Consider the following 22,410-nt stretch of genomic DNA (forward strand, 5'->3'; position numbering starts at 1 on the left):
TAAAATGAGACTTTTAAAGGGCTTCTCAAAAATGTGCCGTTTTGAAAGAAAAAATCTCAACATCAGTAGAATATCCGCTTTATGTTCCCTTTTGAATGAAAAATACCAAAGTGAATGAACAAAATGGATATGCTACCTTTTGGTAGAAATGACTAACTTTTGACATTGTAATTTCTACCAAAAAATATTCCCGTTTAATAAGCCCTGTTGCATAATCTGACAGCTCATCCCAACAATTTAGAAACCGTTGAAAAGTGGAAATGATTCCTTTATCAAAAATTAGCTCCTTAGATAACGTTAGTGATATACAATGTACGTAATAATACTCAGATTTACGTCATCTCTGCCTGATTATTTCTTTTAGTCACATGCACTTCAAGCAAATCTCTAATTGCCACATCACACTGTTAGAATGAAAGTGTGGGAATCACATCGAAAGATGACTCCATAAGAAAAATAAATCTGCACAGTTTTTTTTCTTCTCTCTTCTTGAGAAAGGAGGGGCAGTGGAAACATTTACAATTCAAGATTTCAGTCTTGCAAAAAATACTGACGTAAGTCAGGGTATCACTGTACAACATTCATTTAGCTCAGTATTTTTCTCTAAAATAGTGATTATCGCACATACACAATTTTCAATATGTAACTTTTGCTGGTGGGCATATTAAGCGAACTGTTCTTTGTTAGGTTAACAGGTTCCTGTTATTGAAGATATAGCTGAAAAACTTTTAATCAATTTTATTTTAATTCATTATAATTATTCATATATTACTATAATTTCAATCATTTTTTAATTCTTGATGGGGACCCCACAAGTCTGTTAAGGTGGCCCACCCTGCTTTCATGGGCTAGATCAGTGTAATGTAATTGTAATTAGGCTGGGGCAATTGGAGCAATGCCCCAAGGTGAATATGGAAGGTTCCCCCCCACAAAAAAAATATACACTATTTTGCATTTTTCTTAAAATTTCTGAGTTTCTTGTTTGAAATAATTTGTGAGACTTGCTTTCACAAAACTAATTGTTGAATTCCAAAATGAATCATGGAAAGGAGGAATGGGGTAACCCCAATTTTTTTTTTTTTTTTCTGAGCACAACACTTTGAAGGTGAGTCCTGAGCGTTTCTCAACCCTTTTCAGCTCATGGCTCCCTCATACCATATTTTATTCTCATGCCCCCCCCCACCCCTTTCTTGTCCCAGGCCCCCTACTCTTATCCAAGAGCAAGATAATTTCTACTTATCACAAATTGAATTTAATCAAAACTAAATTTATAATAAATAAAATTCTATAAATAAGATTGATCTCTGCACTGAGCATATGGACCCAAAGAAGGTGGATGATGATCCCTCCCAATGGCTGAATTATAATGGGGGGGGGGGGGAAATAGGTGTGTGTGTAAAATATGGGACAATCCAATCATAATTAATGGAACCTCCTGACACATCACCCTGGGTCTGTGTCTTTCCTGTGCTAGAGTTCAGTGATCTTCCTTCGTCTGGGGGGGGGGGGGGTGTTATGTATGGCTGTCTCAGCATAATGGGTCCCATGAAAAGTGATGTCCTGATGACCCTTAACTGGAAGTATAACAGCTTACATATTTAAATATATTCTTGGGTCCACAGGTTAAGATGACTCTGGTCTATGGAAAACTCTGCTGGTTTCTGAAAGTAGAGAGAGAAAGGGCAGCGGTATATATATATATATATATATATTGAAAGTGTTTTATATACCAGTGGGTGATTAGCTTGTATTTTATGCAGAAATTTTGGTTTCTGGATAAATTCAAACCCGAACAACCAAATACTGGGAGTGCTCAAGCGGCACAGACGCAACTGGTAAATAGTCACATTTTTTAATCGCCACATATTTTACTTTGAGTTTTATTTCTGCACAGCTCTAGGGGGGGAGGGACCGTGCCTTCCCCCTCACCACTTGTCATGGGTCTTTCATCAAATTTTCCACATGTGCCGTCCCCCTCAAAATATCTCAGAATTGCAAGGGTCCCAAGTTGAGAACCACTAAGCAAGATGGAACCGTTATGAAGACAGCATTCTGCTTACAGACCTGAAAGAAGTACAACATCCTGTCTCACATCTCCATATGGAGAACCCATAGACTGGAGGTTGTGCACCCCTTCTGTAGAGGGTGTTGGTTAAAACTTGTGCTGAATTTTTTCTCAAAAACTGGCTGCCCTCTACCACGTATTATTCAAACAAAACTTTTCGACGTGTACACAAGTACAGTAAAACCTAAGAGGGACTCTGTACTTGTCGGAAACCTGTCTTAAACTGAATCAAAATATAGTCTGTTTAATGATTAGTGCTTCTGTTTGAACTTTTATAAAATAGAAATCTGTCTGAAACAGAATACAGGTTTCACTGTATGTACCATAATTCATAGTAAGCATAAATACGTACTAGAGTGAGACTAAGTGAGTTTGTTGTGATGTTCAAATGTAATTTTCTTTTCTGACAAGATTTTTAAGAAAATCATGGAAGAATTGGAGCAAATTATTCATCTTGCAAATGGTGCCATGTTTTTGGTGAGTGCAGCCTTATTTTGAAACTTTTCAATACGGAATATGTATCGGCATGGTCACCTCATCCTGCTGGGCCCCCAGACTAGGATCATTCACAGGTGCCCCACAATAGTGAATTTATGTGAAAAACAAGAACCTGTCCCTACCCTTGTGTTTAAAACATCAGATCAACAACAGTAGATAAGTCTTAACCAATAACAGTTTTTACATTAAAAATTTGCTATCATCAAAGATTTGTGTACCACAGGTTAACCACCCTTTCATTGGATGGATATTATTTTGAATAAATTCATTTTTTAATATTTAATGCTTGAGGTTTGTTTAAAAAAAAGGGTCCAACCATAATTTTTCACGTGAATCAATGAAGCTAGGGAGTCATAGTTTGGTGCACGTTTGTGGGCAATCATAGTGCATATGCTTGAAGTTTTTCCTGCCTGCAGAATCTGCCAGTCACTGGGGGAAGTATATGTGACTGCCATGGTATTTTTGTTTTTGACAAAATTGGTAGGGAAAAAACTTAAACACAGCTACTGCATTCAATTTTGGAAGAAGCTTGGCGATTTCGAAGTGGGAACAATCCATAAGATTCAACAGACCCTTGGACATGAAGAAATGGGAACCACACCAATAAAGGAGAGGGTACAACCACTTCAAAGATGGCCGAATATCAATGAAGAGTGAAACATGTTCTATGGTAGGTCCTCAACATCCAGAAATGAGATCATTATTGACAGAGTGAGGACACTGGTGATGCAGGATCAGAGAACTTGCACACGAAGCGAGCATCAGCTTTGGATCCATTCATTCCATTTTGTCTTCAGGAGATGCTAGCCACTACTTCACCAAGCACTAACTCCAGCCATATAGCTATATTGCACTTTACTGCCATTAAAGAGGGGTTGAACATAAAGGCACCATCTATTGGTAGCCGCCTCAAGCTTTTCAGGGAAAATATCTTACCTATATTTATTCTCCTCCCCTTCAAACCTGGTAACCTTCATGGTGGTGGACGAGCATCTTACAACCACGTTACTTTGGCAGTGATGCTGACCGCCTTTGTGAAAAACGAAAATGTGACAGTGCTCACGTTTCTGAATGATCTGCTGGCGACTGGCAGCTTCTGTAGGCAGGCAAAAATTCAAGCATGTACATTAAGATGGCCTCCATATGTGTACTAAACCACACCTTCATAGGTTCACACATGAAAAATTCTCGTAGGATACTTTTTGTACCAACCTCATGCAGTTGAGCTAGAAATTCTTTTCCAAATTATCTTGATGTCAGACATGCTATAATTGAAAAATTAATCTGCCGGATATCAGGAACGATTACACATGTAAGTTTTTACATAAAATTTTATTGACTTGCAAAGCACTGCCCCCTGGACCTGCAATATTAATTTTTTATGGGATTTTCAGAATCTCATTAAAAAAGTTACTCTGGACATATCTTGAAACTGCAGCTGAAGAAAAATGTTGGTTAAACATATTCCCCCCACATCCAGAAACAGGGCTCCCAGGCTCGGATCTTTGAATAATAAATTTAGAGTGAAGAAACAAAAAAAATAAGAATTGTGTCCCGGGATGGAGCCATCAGCCACACCCTTATGGGGGGAACCATGATACTGCCATATTTTCAGTACTTTTGAGTGAGTTACTCTAAAAGTATTCTTGAAAAGCTCAGAACTTTCAAGATGACAAATTTTTCATTGTTTTTGGAACCTAGTATGGTAGCTCAACTTAAAAAAATGGTAATGGGGCATTTAAAATTCTCTTTGTGCTATTACTAAATTGTAGCACAAAATATTTGGAATTCATAGCAGAATTTCTGCGAACATAAAGGATCACTGCAACCTGAAAAAGTTTAAAAAAATGATTATTTTGGACCTTTTTCTTTGGGTAAAATTTTTTCTGGCGACTAGATTTTTTAGCGCTTTCTCCTGCTCTTCTATAGCTGGTCCATAATGTTATGTTCAATCTGCAATGACAACTCTTTTTAACAGTACATTTATCTGGTTCCTTTCAATTAGAGATGGGACGAATATTTGGCTGTTATTTTATATTCTTTCTCTCGGTCCTTTTACCAAATAATGCTTAGGTATATATCAAGCTAATCATCTGTAAATCTAAGTACATCAAACTAATTTTAAAAAATTATATTAAATAGAATTTTTTCCCATTAATCATATTTTATCTCGTGTATATCCCTTTTACCATAAAAAGCTATGGGAAATCACATTATGGCTAACGAACGTGATTCCATTATGAATCCTGTTTCTTTAGTCGATGTATCACTTAATATTATCAAATAACTAATCGTCCCATCCCTACTATTTTTGTGACAAATTTCTAAGATCTATGATCTAACTACTCAGTTTCTAAATTGTAAAACCAGCTCAAGGCAAGCCCCGTTATACTTTTGAAAACAATTTTCAAAATATAAAGGTAGACCAAATGAAAACGGAAGTTTGAATTTGGTTTATTTTTGTAGGAGTGCATTAAACTTGGTGTACAGGCAGAGCAGGAAGAAAGCCCCCCCCCCCCCCCTTCACACACATCCCTCTACAGAGTTTCTAACAAACTGGTGTTTTGAACCTTGCGTGAAATTTGTAATACTTATGTGCATTGGTGCCATAAATTTTCCTGACAGCGAGTGAAATGATTGAATAATTACATTGATATGTAGGCCTGTTGCTCTAAAACAGTAACACCTACTTCAAAATGACAGTAACTAAAAAAAAAATGTCCAATACCCTAAATAATTATCACACGATATGTGTGCTCTGCAAACAGCATTTGTCTTTACATAATCCATCTTTTTCTATCTATGATTGCAAGTAAAAAAAACTTTTTTTGGTGGCAGGCCATTGTTCTATTTTCCAGAGAGAAAAAAAGATTACTTTCCTTACTACCCCTCCCTCCAGCTGTCTCTGCACTCTCCTACAAAAATAAATCAAATTGTAACTTCCATTTTCATTTGACCCACTCTTAAACAGTGAAAATGTTATTTAAAGACAATCACTCACATAAAGATATACCATTAGTTCCCGCTGCATTTTTCATCAATATATAACATTTATTTCATTTAAAACAACTCTTTCATGACAATGTCTCGAGCCTCAAAAAGTAGAATGTTTTGCATTACTCTACAGCGATCCCTCGGCTGATTGGAAATGTCTTGCATTAGTTTAAAATTCTCAGCATTTTTCTTAAAATTTTTCTACGTTGTTCTGCGCCATTGATAGATTTTAAAATATGCTTTAGTGCTCTCGAGTACCATTATAGACATTTCACTGCAATTCAAAACAGCAATAAAATTTACAGCCAAAAAGTTATTACAAAATGCGACTTTTTATTACTTGAAACATGACCGTAGCTTCCATCAAGAAGACTAACACTGTACAGACCAACACATATATGAATACTATCAACTGAACAAAAATGATATATTTCAATGATTAAACCTATGGATATTTGATTTGTTTTTTCTAATTAGATTTTAATCAATTTCTTCACATGTCCATACCACCCATTCCTCCCATGCCGCCCATACCTCCAGCTCCCATGGGCATCTTGTCGTCCTTTGGCAATTCAACAATGACTGCTTCAGCTGTGGTGAGCAACGATGCGACTCCAGCGGCATCCATCAATGCAGTGCGCACGACTTTAGTTGGGTCGATAATCCCAGCTTCGATCATGTTCACGTATTCGCCCTTCATGGCATCATAACCCATGTCGCCTTCAGCATCTAGCACCTTCTGCGTGACGACGGAAGCATCGACACCGGCGTTCTTGGCTATCTGGGTGCAAGGCATCTTCAAAGATTTCCTGATGATGTCAATTCCAGTCTTTTGGTCGTCGTTCTCATACTTTATGGTGTCAAGAGCTGGAAGGCAGCGGAGCAATGCGGTGCCGCCACCAGCAACGATTCCTTCCTCGACAGCTGCTCTCGTGGCGTTCAATGCATCAGTCACTCTGTCTTTCTTCTCGTTGACTTCAACTTCACTGGAACCTCCGACTTTCAAGACAGCAACGCCATTGGACAATCTAGCAAGCCTCTCATTGAGTTTTTCTTTCTCGTACTGCGATGTCGTGACATCAATCTCGTCCTTGATCTGGTCAATTCTTTTACCGACATCCTTCTTGTCACCTTTCCCTCGCAGAAGCAACGTGTCGTCTTTGGTGATTGTCACCTCACCAACTTCACCAAGATCTGATATTTGGATATCTTCAATTTTAACAAGACTTCCCTCATCCCCAAAGACAATTCCTCCTGTAGCAATGGCCATATCATGAAGAGTATTCTTCCTATTGTCGCCAAATCCAGGAGCTTTGACTGCAGCAACCTGGAGGCCAATTTTCAGTCGATTTAAAACAAGCGCGCTCAAAGCTTCACCATCAATGTCCTCTGCGATGATCACTAGGGGTTTTCTGTGGGTGTTGGACAGTTCTAAAGCGGGAATAATGCTCTGCACACTGGATATTTTTTTCTCACTGAGCAGCACCAGAGCATCTTGAAACTCAACCTTCGCTCCTTTTGTCGTGTTGATGAAGTACGGTGAGATATAGCCCCTATCAAACTTCATGCCCTCGATCACCTCAAGTTCATCGACCAGCGTTTTGCCATCTTTGACAGTGATGACACCTTCATTTCCAACTTTCTTCATCGCATTCGATATCAGTTCACCAATGTTGTTGTCGCCATTAGCCGATATCGTGGCGACTTGAGCTATTTCTTCAGGAGATGTGACGCTCCTGGAATTTTTCTTCAATTCTTCAACGACCCTTTCCACAGCCATCATGACTCCCTTTCGGAACTCAATGGGGTTGGTTCCTTTACTGATCTTCTCGAAACCTTCTTTGGCTATGGATCTCGCCAAAACTGTCGCTGTCGTCGTGCCGTCTCCAGCCTCTTCGTTGGTGTTGTTCGCCACGTCCTGAACGAGTTTTGCACCAATGTTCTGGTACTTGTCCTTCAACTCTATGGCTTTGGCCACAGTGACGCCGTCCTTGGTTATCTTCGGAGCACCCCACGACTGCTCGAGGATCACGTTCCTTCCTTTCGGCCCAAGGGTAACGGCAACTGCGTCTGCTAAGACGTCCACGCCTTGGAGCATGAGAGCCCTAACATCAGGACCGAATTTCAAGTCCTTGGCGTAATTTCGCCTCAAATTGAACGCTACTTGACGTTGCAACGCAGGTCGGAAACTTAAATTTAACACTCGAAACATAATTTTAATCTTACTGGTAGAAAATTATAAAGATTTCAAGATAACGAGGTAGCGGTCAAAATGGCAGCCTACCCAGATATTGCGTCAGGTTCAAAGATGTCTATAACTCGACAAAATAACTTCAACGGCGACAGTCAGTCAGTCTCTAACCACCGAGAATTGAGTTAAGAGATAAATTCAGCTTTAAGCAACGTTACAACTACGTTTAAGAGATTTTAGATCACGTTAAACGCCGTGAGCACCGGCACAATCTACCACATGGAAAGCTCTAGAAGGAAAGGGTGTTGCCAAGAGATCCGATCTAAAAAAGCTCAAGGTTACGCAACGATACTTCGATGCGTTTCAACAACAGTCTCTACCGACTTCGTGTGGGAATTTAATTATTAGTGACGTCATAAAAGCTTTTGACGTCACGATCATCGTGTCTCGTACTAGAATCCGTAGACTTTCCGGGATCGTAGCAGCAATGATGTTTGTTGTCACTTGTCAATAACATTCAAATTATTAAAGAAAAGTGCATCTTTTACACATGGGGCCAAGATCCCACTCTTTTCAACGCATTTATATGCGGCGTGTACATAAATTGTTTCATCTTTTCCCATGATCAAAAATAAAGCTCAGTTTTTTTAATCTACACAATGCCCGTCAACGAGTGTTCAAGATTGAATATTCTCCCTAGAACTTTTCCTCTGAGAAGTATACTATCTTTATTGATTTCAAAATACACAACCATTATTTACAAATGATAATTTAAAAGATTATTGATAATCAGTGCCGTCTTAACGCATGGGCCTACCCGGGCACCTCAAGAGGGCCTCAGAAAAACGAGAAGTAATTGAATTTTTCGAGAATTTGAAAGGTAGGGCCTCACAGAAAAATCACTTGGCCCGGGGGCCCATGATGCTCTTGAGACGGCCCTGTTGATAATTTAACTTTTTTTTAATTTCAGTATTTGCTGTAGTACTGATTGGCTGTTGTGTTTTCGGAACGATATATTTTGCAACTGTGATATCAAAGATTCCTCTTAAAGATTTGTCTCACAATGTTAAGAAAAGTTAGTATTACAGTATTTGATTTTTTCCCTATTTTCTATAAGTTACCACTTGATTAATGTTGCAGTTAATAGGTACTTATTAATTGAATTGATTACTTTATAACTAGTGGTTTCCAGCATGCGTCACACATACCTCCATAGGTACAGGACAAAAAAAAAAAAAGGTAATTTTAAAAAGTGATAAGCTGATAACATTAGCAGCGCAGTGAAATCTCACTACAAACATACTCGATATAACGATAAATCCCTCTACAACAATATTTTAAACCGCTGCTTCTTGATGTGACGGTAATCCAATATTTTCTCTAGATCTGAAGAGTCGCTATCAAGTCTTTCTTTCAAACCAAGCACAAATTAAGTCTATCTGCATCTATGAGCAATTTACTACCTCGTGAGTTATTCTGGAAGTGGAAGTGTGTGTGTACCTAACAGTCTTGAGTGTGTATCTAGTGTTGTCTGATTTTTCAGTTGTGCCATCTATATTTCAGAAGTCAAGTGTAATGCTTGAATACATCTGTACCATTTGTAGGTCTGTTGCTCTCTTTATGGTGAGATCTTTAAAGGAGAGATCAGCTCACATTCATACCTTGAAGTTGTCGCTATCAAGGCTGCCACCAGATACTTAGCCAACCGAGGCAAGCACACATTTTGACACCTCTGTGAAAATGTAGAAGGAGCAGAAGTGTAAATTTGGCCCCCCCCCCCCACCCACCCAGTTATGGCCCTAATCATTATATTAAGATTGCACTGGACAACGAGATACACAAGAAGTTACTTGCACATATTTCTGAAAGTGCACACATTTACAACAAATGTCCAGCAGCATGCATACCTCCAAAGCATTTCTGGGGTGGCGGGGGGGGGGGGGGGAAGGGGGCTAGGTAATCCTTCGCACATTAAAAAGTGTATAACATTAGTAATGCAGTGAAGCTGCTGTGTGGTGTACTTGTTACTTGGTAAAATGAGAATTACTTGAAAATGAGAGGTAAAAATTCCAATCGTTGGAAACTTTGAAACAACAAGTGAAATTATTTGCCTCAAAGTTTAGCTTGAAGGATTTCGAAAGATCGGTTGGATAGCTACGGAAATGCAAGAAAAGACATGACCAGACTTTTTTGGATATACTATGCAGAGAAAACGCAGCTGTGGATACAACTGTCACCATTAAATGGGAAGCTAAAATTGAACACGATGAATGATTTACTGCCAAATGTTACGGTTTAGAAAATAAAAATAAGTATTTTTTTTTTGGTAATCTTCAAATAAAAGTGAGTGAATAACTCACTTTTTATTTCCCACTTTTTAAATTGTCTCTCCCATTTACGAATTCTCAATTTTACGAACTAATTTTCAAGTTCTTATGGGTTCATGAAAACTAGTGTCGACTGCACTATAAAACAAATTAACAAGTCCTTTTGCCACTAAAAAATAGTAATTTTTGTTTAAGTATGTATACTTAACATATATGTTCATGTATTATCATATATTAATTTTATATTTTACTTTTGAAGCACCTGATTTTCATACCGCATCTGATTACGTCCAAGTGCTCATTCCCACCTCCAGGAGTGAAATAGTTGGTACGATGGCAGCTGTCAAGAGCGTCATCTCCAACACCGACCATCCAACTCAGTTTTATTTTGTTACAAGCAAAGCTGGAGCATCAGAACTTCATTCCTGGATCGAGGGATCATATCTCAAGGATATCTCTTATGTGATAAAAATTTTTGATCCAGAAAATATCGGACTGAACATTAGCTCATCAGAGAATGATGGCAATGACAGAGACGAAAAATGGGTGAGGTTGAAATCTAATTTTAATTCTGAAATGAATGCAAATAATTTTTTTAAGTATGGAACTGTAACACAAAGAGGGTCTCGTGGTGTCATCCTCAAAAATTAATGAAATTTAATACATTTATCTCACCCAGAAACACACAAAAAAATAAATAAAAAAAAGCTACAACTGCAATTATTTAAGTGTTGAAAAATTATTAAAATGACAGCAGTCAGCTACTCATTGCCTCTCGTGCTTCTTGGTGACCCCCAAAGCAGAATATGCAGAAATCTGCTACGTACGGCGTAGAATAATCTGGAAGAATTTTAAGAAAAGTAGAGAAAACACTATTATATCGATAAGCAGAACATTTCCTATCAGCCGAGAGGGCTCGTTGCAGAACAATGTTTTGAGGCTTGGTGGAATGTATAAAGAACTTCTTTTCACCCTCTCACATATTTGGAGTGCTATTTTTTCTTTTTCCTCTCCAGCTTCTCTCTTCTAGAAACTAATTTTGTCTCTGTTGTACCTAATTCATGTGCTGTTTGAATGACCTCGCTCTAAGACTCTAGAGTGTGCCGGAACTAGAGTGGGAGGGAGGCAACTGCCCTGGGTGGCAAAATCGAGAAGGTGGCAATTTTAGGTGGGAACAAAGAACACCGTTATAAAATTATCAAATTTTAAAGTTATGGGAGTGGCTAAAATCATAGTTAATTTTAGGCCCTGCTCTAGAGTTACGGGTTTTAAGATTCATTCTTGGTTGTTATTGACAATCAAAATATTAATATTTACCTTTTTTTTTAAGTGACCCATGTAGTGATTCCCCTAGATTCTTTTATATTTTCATGCAAATTTAAATGAGTTGAATTGGTGGCAATTTTGTTCAAAACTTTTGGAAGACATTGGAACCATTTCCTTGTTAGTTGAAGAATATTTTTGAAATAATGTAAACTGAAACCTCATTTAAGCAGACCCGTCATTTAGGGGGGAGGGGCTGGTGGGGGCTTTCGCCCCCCACCCCGGCTTTTGAAAATACACTTAAAATGGCATATATATATATATATACATACATTGAGTACATGTGCTTTGCCTCTATATAGTGGACTCTAGACTATCCCACCTCCGTATTGTAATGCCTAGTTAAGTAACAATGATAATAATTCTGTGTGATAAAAATGAAGAATAATTTACTTTGCCAAGGCATTCCAATTGTTACCAATTTGTGCAATAATTTATCTGTGAACAGTGAAGTGTTTAAGTTTTGAAGTGAACTATGTTTAGATAATTTTTGTAAGAATTAATTCTACATCAATACAGTGAAACTTTGATATAACGATATTCTGCGTACTAAGAAAAAATATCATTGAGGATATTGAAGGATTATCATATTATACAGAGAGGCAACATTATCATCTTTTGCCATCAAATTCCATGTTTCTGTTTGCATCTTTTCTAAATCGGCATAGTTGGTACCATCAAAAAATGGACTTTGGAGTACTGTATTTATTCGCTGCAATGAAATGATTAGTTGATAAATAAAATTCAGTTGGATATATTGCTCCTGTGAAGAAGTTCATTGCAAATCACTATGGTGTATCACAAAAAGTAATGATACCAAACACCTTCGGTGATCAGGTAGTGCCAAATATAGATACTGTTAGATGCTCTCGAAGAACTAAAATATGTGACACAAGTTTAAAAATATATCGAAGGATATTTCAAGTGAAATATTGTAGAATATTGTGGCGGTTTAAAAATCTCCTAAAAAAATATCGTTATGGAGGGGTTTAGCATAGCAAAGGAGTAATCGGAGGCTATAGACAATTCCAAACAAGATTTGAAAATGCTGTTTTAGAGGAGTTCATCTTTATAGCAAGCATAATTGTAGTAAGGTTCCGTTGCATTTTCTTTATTTTAAAAGCGTGTATGTATTCATACTGTACAGTGTACATGATTTTATGTTTTCTGCAATTAAGTTGGATATTATAAAATTTATATTGAAATTTATACAATATTTTTATACGTAGATTACTTTCCCTGAATTAAATTTTTTAAAATGTGCAGTGTACAGTACATAACAAACATATATAAAGTACTGGCCTGTACTTAGAGGTCAGAATATATGCATAAAAGTAAGTTTTGAAATAAAAAGGATGTTTTTAGTGGTATGAGAGGAGTAAGAAGTTAGCATCAGTAGAACTTTGACCTTTTTGTTATCCAGCCTGTCCATTTGCCACATTAGGCTGGATAGTCCAAAGTCTACTGTACATGAAAAGTGTCCAGCAGTATGAATTACTGGGCTAGGTATCATACCAATAAGATAAGACAGTCGGTAGGATCAGTTCAGTTATATTCCTTCTAAAAGTAATCAAGTATAATTCTGCTCCATGATCCTTATTCTGAGAAATACAGTATAATATCAATATGCAAAATATATGTTCTTTTAAATATGCAATTTTTAATTACATATTACTCTTATTTCATTATAAGCTAGAGTATTCCAAGTTTTACATCTCTTGGTTGTTACCACAAATGAAGGGAGTTCTGATCTGTTTGTCATCAGATGTTATTGTACAAGGTAAGTAATGATCAATGTTAAATTTTTTAAACATTTTGAAACTATGAGTTACATTTTTAGATGATGAATGAAAATAAAATATGCAGATACTGAATATTGAGCATGGTTTGCAATGATCAGCCGAATATACATTAGAACCATGATTACTTGACATAATAATGATGAAAAAGATCACAGATAACCGAAATCTGGAAATATAGTGAAACCCCTTGCTTAGCAGTAATTCTTTCTTTTACGGGTGAATAATAATTTCCTGGGTCTATTTTAAAGTATGCACTTCAACCCCCCTTCTTTACGGTCACCCTCCTTCTTTTACAGACAAATTGTCTTTGTCCTGCTGGTGTTGGCAGAAGAGGGTTTTTCTGTAATTGGGGGGGGGGGGGAAGAATATTAATAGTTATGCATTTTACCAGTGTAAAATGAGTATTCAGTTTCCACATTATTCATAACAAACAATCACAATTTGTTTTAAGAAAAGTGAAAATATATGAAAAAGTTATAATTTTTTTTACTACAAAATTATTATACCAATTATAAAGTTACTGTAGTAGTTCTTGGTGTGTTTCTTTGTATATTTTGGTTGAAATTATTTATAATTTCAACCAAAATATACAAAGAAACACAAAATGCTGAATTATTTATAATTTCATTATAAATAATTCAACAATATGGCATTGTTGAAATTATTTATAATTTAAATTATAATTTTTTAATTAACAATTTATAATTGAAATTATTTATAATTTCAACCTGGTGGTTTTTCGTTAAATTTATACTTTACATGACATATTTTGTTTGTTTTTCAAGACTGAGTATAAAATTTTTTCGGAGAAAAAAATCCAAAATAGTCTCTTTGTTGTAAATTCTCTAAGACATGGTGGATATTTTCTGGGCTATTCCCCTTCCATGTTGACATGCTGACATAAATTCCAAAATTTTTGTGTTCAAGTTCAGCAACCACCCATTGATAATAGGGACCATGACATTTGTCAAGCCCTGCTTTGGTTTCATTTACAGATTATTGGAATTTTTTTTTCTTCTGAGTTTTAAGGGTTCTATGAAAAAAGGAAATTAGAGTAGCTCTAATTTGAATCTAATTTACACAGGGTAATAAACTGGAAAGAAGCAAAGTAACAAAAAATTTTGATATTAAATTATGCTTCAAACTTTTTAGAAAAGATGACTATTTTAGTTATATTCTTATGTAATTTTTATTTTTCAGGTGATATTGCAAATCTATGGAATATAACTATCAGTCAGAACAATTTTGGGTTGTTGTCAAGAGAATGTGATGCGGTTTCTCGAGTTCTACACAACCATAAGGTGAGTGTTTAGACTCGGATGTAGTTAGATATTTTCGTATAAAATGAGAGGTTTAATTAGTTCTTAAAATTCCAGGGTCATGGTGAAATGTATATCTCATGGTAAATGTGATAAATCAGTTATTATGCATAACAACCCAGCCATTTTGGTTGGGTATGATGCATAATAATCAATCATTTTGGTTAGGTATTATGCATAACAACCAGATTTATCACATTTTACCAGAACATATATTTTTGTGCGGGAAGGGTGAAGTCAAGTTTTCTTTCTCTCATGAGTACAGTCGAACCACCATCTCTTTCTAGAGTGATAATTTCTTCTTTTTTTTTTTACCACAAGATTTCAAAATTCTCTTGCCCATTAAAGTGAACATGTTAATGAAGGGGAAGATCTTATAAACGTTTCTTATTTGAAGTGTAAATAAGAAATGACAAATCTTTTGAGTGTTTCACGAAAAGTTTTTTGTTTGGTTGGTGCAGTACATATTGCGATTTACCAGGAATAATAGTGATAAAAGATCTGCAAGGAGAAGGGGATGAATTTTGTATGTTTGGTTGAATAAGTAATAATTGATTAGTATTAGGATAGATCAGGGCTAGACAAATCTCAGGGGCCAGGTCGCCGTTGCGAGGAAAAAAGTGGTATTAACACCAGAAATTTTCTTTGTGTAGTTATTAAATTGCAGGTTGAAAACAGCATAAAATGTTTGCAATTTAAAGCAGTGTATCTGCCTATGTGAAAGAAAGTTGCTATGCCCAAAATAGTCAGAGAAAACATTATTTTGAACCTTCTTCCTTTGGGTAAAAATGTTTTTGGCACTTAAAAAATTGTTCTGGCACCTAGATTTTTTTTCGTAATTTGACCAGCCCTGGTATAGATGAGTCTGGACTTTTAAATTGATGGATGGATACTCTATTGTCTGGAAATTTTTGTTTAACATCACAGGCTTGTCACAGCTGTGTGCTATGATTTTTTACGAACCTTATTATATTTTTAGGAAAACACACTTCTGAATCAATCTGCATTAAATAACCACCCTTGATGTCCATGACGGTATAATACTTGAAATTATAGAAAGATTCAGCTATCTGAAGGTGCGACCCCCCCTCAGTTTTATATCGCACAAAAGTTTCATTAAAAATCGGATACTTTTTGTGAATTTATTTTTTATTTTTCTCTGTCACGAGAGTCCAGTGTATATGACGCCATCATATGATAGCAAGCTCCTTAATAATGAGCTGTTCACAAGCAGTTTTAATGTAACTCAAGTTATATGCTCTCTATTTTTTGCCCCTCTTCCCTAGCAGCAATTAAAATTGTTAAACACATTAATGTATAACTTTTTTTTTCTTTTTTGTTAGAGTTACTACTATCAGCTTATGAATGTAAAAAATGAATATTTAGAAGAAAAGAAGATAGATGGCAAACAGTGCATCTTCAGCCTAGACGTGATGGTTTTGAACATGAGTATGTGGTCTCAAGAAAATGTTAGTAGTCAGCTCGAATATTGGCACCGCTTGAATGAGAAGTGAGTTCATTACATTTTTGTTTGTCTTTATTAACCCATTTGCATCCAAAAGCGAAATAATCAGGGAAATTGTGAGTACCCCCTCATTACAGTGAGTAGAATAATCTGCCTGCATAGTATGTGAAAATCAATGTCTTCATCAATGCTTAGTGACACGGGGGCACTTCAGTGCAGAGGGAGGGTGCAAATGGATTAATAGCAAAAAACTGATTTTCATGAATGCGTGTTTTATAAATATTGCTATAATATTTTTATTTCATTTTCTTTGATTAGGGAAAATATTTTTTCAACAAATAGCATACTGCAGCCATTTTTAGTGGTATTTTACAATAGAACGTCGCCGCTAGACAGTTCCTGGCATGTCCGTCATTTAGGTATTATTATCATTTTTATAATTTCAAAAATCTATTTTTGGCAAGAATTGATAGCATAGTAATGCAGTCGCTGCTTGTTATAACAACTGGTACAACAGTTCCCAATTATTTTCCTATATTATTATTTTCCCTGTCATTTTTTATCCAATATAACAACCAGTAAATATCATTCAATTCATTACTGAACAAAACTCATTTTCCCCCCAAAGGAATTGTAAAAGTCTGTTGTTGAATAGGTTTGAACTTGAAATTTTATGCTTGGGGAAGAAAGGGGGTATGAAACATAGATGGTTTAGAAGATAAGGAAATCCCGGCGCCAAATCTAGGGTGCATCATTGGAAACTTTGCTTACCAATCTATTTTATTTTCTTTTATGCAGAGTTGCCAACTGCTACAGATTGTCCATAGTTTCTATGGATGGCCGTAATGAATTATGGAGCTACAGGAGACTCTCTCAATGCTACAGAAATGGGTTGAAAAAAATCGGGTCTTTGAGTTTCTTGTGGTGTTTTACTTACTTTTATTATTAATTTTATAAAATTGCATTGATATGTACCATAATGATGAATTTGTATACGCATGTGAGAGAGTTCGAGAGAAGACAAACCCAGAGTCTATCTGTTTTTGTCTGTGAGCAGAAGGCCTTCGCAGAAGCCGCGTCTAAGCCTGCCACTCTACTCAGTGCCCAAATGTTCAAGAACCTGTTTTCCATCAAAACTGCTCCATGCTGTGGGCTAAAAACAGGTTTCTGAATGGTTCAGCACAACGTGTCCACACCCTGCTTCATTTGCATAGTGCATGGTCGAGCTCACAGAATTTGTCGGAAAGAATGTTCCGTCGTAGGCGCTGTAGGAGCTCTGATATGAAGAAAAACTGGTATGGGGTGTCCAGGGTTGCTATACATCCGTGTATATATATATGGCCCACGAGGGCATATTCAGGTTGGGATTGCATTGAATATTCATGAATTATTAAAGGACTCTGTGACCTCGGAATGTTGCTTCGGGGGGGGGGGCATGTGACCTGAGCCCTCTAGGTTCCAGTGCCACTGAAGTGCCGTATTTAATGAACTTTGAATTAAAATTAAAAAAATTAAATTTTTGAGTAAATATTTTTTATTGAACTATGATTATGCTGTCCTAGGGGGTACCCCTCTCGCCACAGAGAGCGACAGGCCTACAACGATAAAGCATTCAATCATTACACTTCATTCATAGTTAGAAAAACTTTTGGCAGGTGGCAGCACTATACATAACAAGCATTACACAAAAAACAAACTTCATGCCAGGTTTCACTACACATACACGCACATTTCAACAAGTACCAGTTCGTTAGAGGTTCCGCAGAGGAATATGGAGGAGATGTATGTCTGGTTTAGTATTAGTAGGGGGGTACCCCTTCCCCATGGCAAAGCTGAACATTCATCACTACTGATGAGCTTTAAGCGAATGTTGGCATGTCTGCATATGGTGGCTCACTCCCACTTCCCACATGATTGATTTTTTTTATCTTCAAAATATTATTGTACAATTTTATTTGATTTCTCATTAGTACAATATAGAGGCAATAGAACTTATTTTGCTTATTTAGCAGTAAAAAAATGAATGTAGGTTTTAGCCATGATATAGTACTTTTGTAAGTGGAATGTACATACTGTATTATGTATTTAATTTTTTTTTTCTCCTTTGACACATTTTTATTGCAATATTGTAACAAAACGAAATAATGTTTTTTAAATTCCATCAATGCAATACACAATTTTCCGGAAAAGCTAAACTTTGTGTTTTTTTAAAGCGCTCGATATGACAACCTCTGTTTTCCATGGAACAAAGGGGGTTGTTATAACGAGCATCGACTGTGTGTATATCACTGAGCCATTGCATTATAACCACCTGCTTAATGCGATAGTTTGCATCTAGGACATGGCGCCATTTGTGAACTGTTTTTGTTACATTACTTTGGTCATCATGGTTATAGCAGCTGGTGATTTGATGTTCTTTGGCTGCTGCAAATGAGTTACACTTGCTGCTTCACTTTAGCATCAGGATGTTGTGGATGACTAATGGCTTGAATCTAATTCATTATTTCTTCATCTGTACCCTACTTTTGATAGGTTTTCATACTGACTGCGTGTTGTTACTGAAATGAAAATTTTGAGATGATGGTCATCAAAATTTGTTCTTTATCAGTCTGTTAAATTGTTTGTTACACCAAACAATGCAACCAAAAACCATGTGCATGAAAGCTATTTTCCTGTTGGTTTATATGATCATATGAGATATGCCTGTGTCGTTGCCTGGTCTGTAGTTGCACTGAAATATGCCGGGCTGTAACTAGAGGGGGCAGGGGCAACTGTGCCGGGCAGCAGTTTTACGCGGAAACAAAGAACACCATTACAAAATTAACTAATTTTAAAGTTGTGGGGGCGGCAAAATAATGTTTGCCCCAGGCTGCAAAAATCATAGTTACGGCCCTGTGTTGTGTTGTAGTAAAAAAATTATATCTCCGAGATGGGAAGCGGGTTGTGTCCAGTCCTTCAATGCTCAATGTAGTAAAAAATGGAAAATTAATGATGGACTCCCCTCCGAAAAAATCTTGTTCTCTACTGTGCATTTGCACTCATCGCTGCTAAAAGGGGATGATCATAATGTAACACAGCTTATCGGCCTATATATTCTGATTTATAAATCTTCAAAATATATTTTATTGTGTCTCTAAAGAAAGTTTTTGTCACTGGCAAACTGTCATCTCCACACAAACTTATGAAATTCAAGCTTAGTAAGTTTTGCTCAAGAATTTTTTTCATATTCTCCATCTGCCTCTCTGTAGCATAATGCTGATTAGAGGAATACACGGAAAGGTGCATACGGAGCCTGTACTTTTCCCTGAGGTGATCGAAAATAAAAATTAATTTTTTTAATATAAAAGATATTTTTTGCTCTTTTTTTAAATTTTTTATTTTAACCAGTCAGGTGGTTATGACCGCATATGCCGTCACTCAGATTTTTAATCTAATTATTTCAATTTTTGAAAACTAATTAGTAGTTATTTCAATTATCATAATTTTTTGTTGATGATTTTAAAAACAGTTAAGAACACATTAAGTCAGTTTAAATGTATTCATAAAACATTTTAATCAGGAAAATTCATTTTATTAGCTTTAAAAAAAGGGAAAAGAGAGAAATTAGTTGAACAGCTGACTGGTTTAATGCTACTTGTTGAATACTAGTAATTTAAAATTTCTCTTCAAATCAGCGCTTCCCAACCCTCTTTGACTCGGGAGCCTTTTGTAATATAATTTCCATGACGGAGCCCGGTAGGGGGTCTTTTTATCTATTTATCAATTTTTTTTATATTTGTTTCAGTGGCTGCAGAGGCCCTGAGATATGCACATTTAGCCCCAAGGGCTCAGCAGACTTCCAGTTGAGAACCAACCACTGGTGTAATAGATTCCCTGAATTCTCCTATCCATAAAATGAAAATAATTGACCATAAATTTAATTTACAATAAAAAAAAAACAATATGGTTAGCATTCACTAAGCAATTCTTATTATTGAAAAAACAAACCATTGATTCGACATTCTTGCATTTTTGTCTTTTTTCAATTGAAAAGATGTAAATTTGCATTTCCATCGAGAATTACTTTAAAAAATATAAACACTTGAACATGGGGGAGGGGGCTATGTACTATAGCTCCACTCAATAATTCATGAATGATACAATACATTCCCCCCTCCTGCAGTGTGTGGTTTTGAATGCAGGATGACTTGTAACTGTAACTCGAGGCCCTACCCGGATGTTTTACTCATGACAGTACCTCTAACCCTCAAACTAGAAAATGCTGCCACCTGGATGATTTTTTTTTTTTTTGTGATTAATGTATGTGAAATTAGCAGTGCTGTGGTTTCAATTTTTTGAATCTTTGCAATATTTTTATTTGAGATTTTTTTATCATTTAATGTCTCAAGGCATGTCGAGAGGCACAAGATATTCAAAGGCTTATCTCACCAAAGCTAATCTTTTGCAATGGGATGGACATTTCAAACCATGGAAACACAAATCAGCATTTTCCTCTCTTTGGTCAAAGTATGTGGTGCCTAAACCAAAACCAAAGGCTTCTTGAACAAACTGGTATTTTTTTTTTCGGAACTATTAACAAACGCTTGTTATAATGATCAAAGAATGTCTGTCCTTTGTTTTTGTTATTGTACAAATTTACTGAAAAATCTGTTGTTATTATCTTTATTTTAAAGAGTACAGAAAAATAGGTTTCTGATATCAATGTATTTAGTTTTTGGTCCTGAAATCTGAATTAATTTTTTTATTGTATTTTTTTATTGTATTGCAAGAAAAATGAAGCCAATTTTTCATTTACTGTAATTTTCTGTGTATAATTTTCATGTGAAAATTTTGCTACTTTGAGGGAAAAAAGTCATCCTCTAATCCCCAAATGCGAACTAATTGGTTGTTACATTCATCACCAATAATAAAACCTTGAGGAGTTGAAGGGGGCTGTTGTGGGGTTTTTTTTAAAGTTGGGATTCTTTCACTTACATTTATATGCTATAGTTACTGATGAAAAAATTATGTTATCATTTATTCTAAACTCTTGGGGAAAAACCATAATCCACATTGAAAAATTAAGGCTCTTTCAATGCAGATTACATGCATGAAATTACAGCATTTTTTTTATGAAGAGATGGAGGGAAAAAAAAAATCTCATCCAGAATCGAATTGTCAATCAAGTTCAAGAATTTTAAAAATAATAATCACTGGTAAACCTGTGTTAATGTCTATTTTTTGTGATAGTAATCTCTATACAACACCAATTTCATTTCGATTTAAAAAAGTCTTATGATCATTTATTGTCTGAGTAAAGTTACTATGATAAAATGGTCTGCAAATCGATTGTACAAAAATTGTTATGTGCTGAGGGCTTACTAAATTCTGTGGTGTTTGGTCAGAACATGATATCTCCAAAAAGTGGCTTATTGATCTAAAAATAAGTCTTGCTAATATAACTAATAAGAAGTGAGATAAATGCAGAAATATGCGTGCGGCTAAACAACATGCTGATGTATAATATTTTCATTCGTATTTGTGTGTATGCATTGTTTTTGATTTTTAAATGACAATGGGAATGCCTATATCACAAAAATGTGATTTTGGAGTTATGTTCTGACGAAACACCACAGAATTAATACCACCTATAAATTTGGTTGTGTCAATATTTTGCACCGAGAACAGACTGGACACATCATAGCACCTTTGAGTGATTGAGATATGGGCATTCAGATTCTGCTGTTTTATTATTACTATGATTTCAAGCTAGTGCTGATGCGTTCACTTTTCATGAGCCACTTTACATTCATTTTCAGTACACTAAAACATCTACACCCAAAAAGTACAGCTGTCTTTGTTACACCTAATACTCAAGCACCTGGAATCATGTTTTTTTTTAAAAGACTATAAATTATTATCGCTTCTAGTTTTCATGAACGTTACTAGACTAAAATACAGTGCCACTTGATTATGCCCACAGAATCAGCTGGAGTGGCCACATGACTTGGGCAGATATAACAGTGGTTCATTGCAGTTTGGTGGATATGGTCACAATTTAGTGAGTGCTCAGCATATAATGCTATAATAGCATCATGTAAAGTGTCGATTATTGATTAGGTTATATCAATTTTTTTCTTAATTATTTATGATATACACTAAATTATATTTTAATCATTATGAAAATTTATTTCTTGCCTTTTGTGGTTTAGAACTGTTTGTGTACTCAATTGCTTCAACATCAATTAACTACTGTTATTTGAAATTTATACGCCCATGTATTTCTAAATTTTCCCGCTAATGTCTGTTTTTTTTACTCTCGATTGTTGTGAATGTGGTTGTATGTACAGATATATATTTTAATAAAAATCTATGTGTTTGCATACAGTACACTCATTTGATATTTGTCTAGAAGTGGACAAAAATGCTTTGATTATTCTATCTCAA

General features: G+C 35.8%; 2 protein-coding genes across 2 annotated transcripts; one reads left to right on the plus strand and one right to left on the minus strand.

The window, feature by feature from the left end:
- Nucleotides 1–5,870: 5,870 nt before the first annotated feature.
- On the minus strand, nt 5,871–8,053 carry LOC149074889 (heat shock protein 60A-like). Its single transcript, XM_089245830.1, has one exon. The coding sequence runs from the start codon at nt 7,767–7,769 to the stop codon at nt 6,051–6,053; it is 1,719 nt and encodes a 572-aa protein (XP_089101956.1). The 5' UTR covers nt 7,770–8,053; the 3' UTR covers nt 5,871–6,050.
- Nucleotides 8,054–8,211: 158 nt separating this feature from the next.
- LOC149074890 (glycosyltransferase 8 domain-containing protein 1-like) lies at nt 8,212–21,472 on the plus strand. The gene is made up of 8 exons (XM_089245831.1): nt 8,212–8,465; nt 8,719–8,823; nt 10,335–10,621; nt 13,091–13,178; nt 14,401–14,501; nt 15,863–16,029; nt 16,303–16,403; nt 20,373–21,472. Exons 1-8 carry the CDS (start codon nt 8,408–8,410, stop codon nt 20,525–20,527), a joined length of 1,062 nt encoding a protein of 353 aa, XP_089101957.1. The 5' UTR covers nt 8,212–8,407; the 3' UTR covers nt 20,528–21,472.
- Nucleotides 21,473–22,410: the final 938 nt, after the last annotated feature.

The sequence above is a fragment of the Pholcus phalangioides genome, unplaced genomic scaffold (assembly GCF_987345545.1).
Source record: "Pholcus phalangioides strain wild (caught in Gottingen) unplaced genomic scaffold, Ppha-v1.0 ptg000016l_1, whole genome shotgun sequence".
Lineage (NCBI taxonomy): Eukaryota > Metazoa > Arthropoda > Arachnida > Araneae > Pholcidae > Pholcus > Pholcus phalangioides.

Bases quoted from the DNA above. Each gene is read 5' to 3' on its own strand.
- LOC149074889 (XM_089245830.1), bottom strand. From the start codon at position 7,769: ATGTTTCGAGTGTTAAATTTAAGTTTCCGACCTGCGTTGCAACGTCAA.
- LOC149074890 (XM_089245831.1), top strand. From the start codon at position 8,408: ATGCCCGTCAACGAGTGTTCAAGATTGAATATTCTCCCTAGAACTTTT. The intron at 8,466-8,718 runs GTATACTATCTT...TTTTAATTTCAG, and splicing joins TAGAACTTTTCCTCTGAGAA to TATTTGCTGTAGTACTGATT. The intron at 14,502-15,862 runs GTGAGTGTTTAG...CTTTTTTGTTAG, and splicing joins GAGTTCTACACAACCATAAG to AGTTACTACTATCAGCTTAT.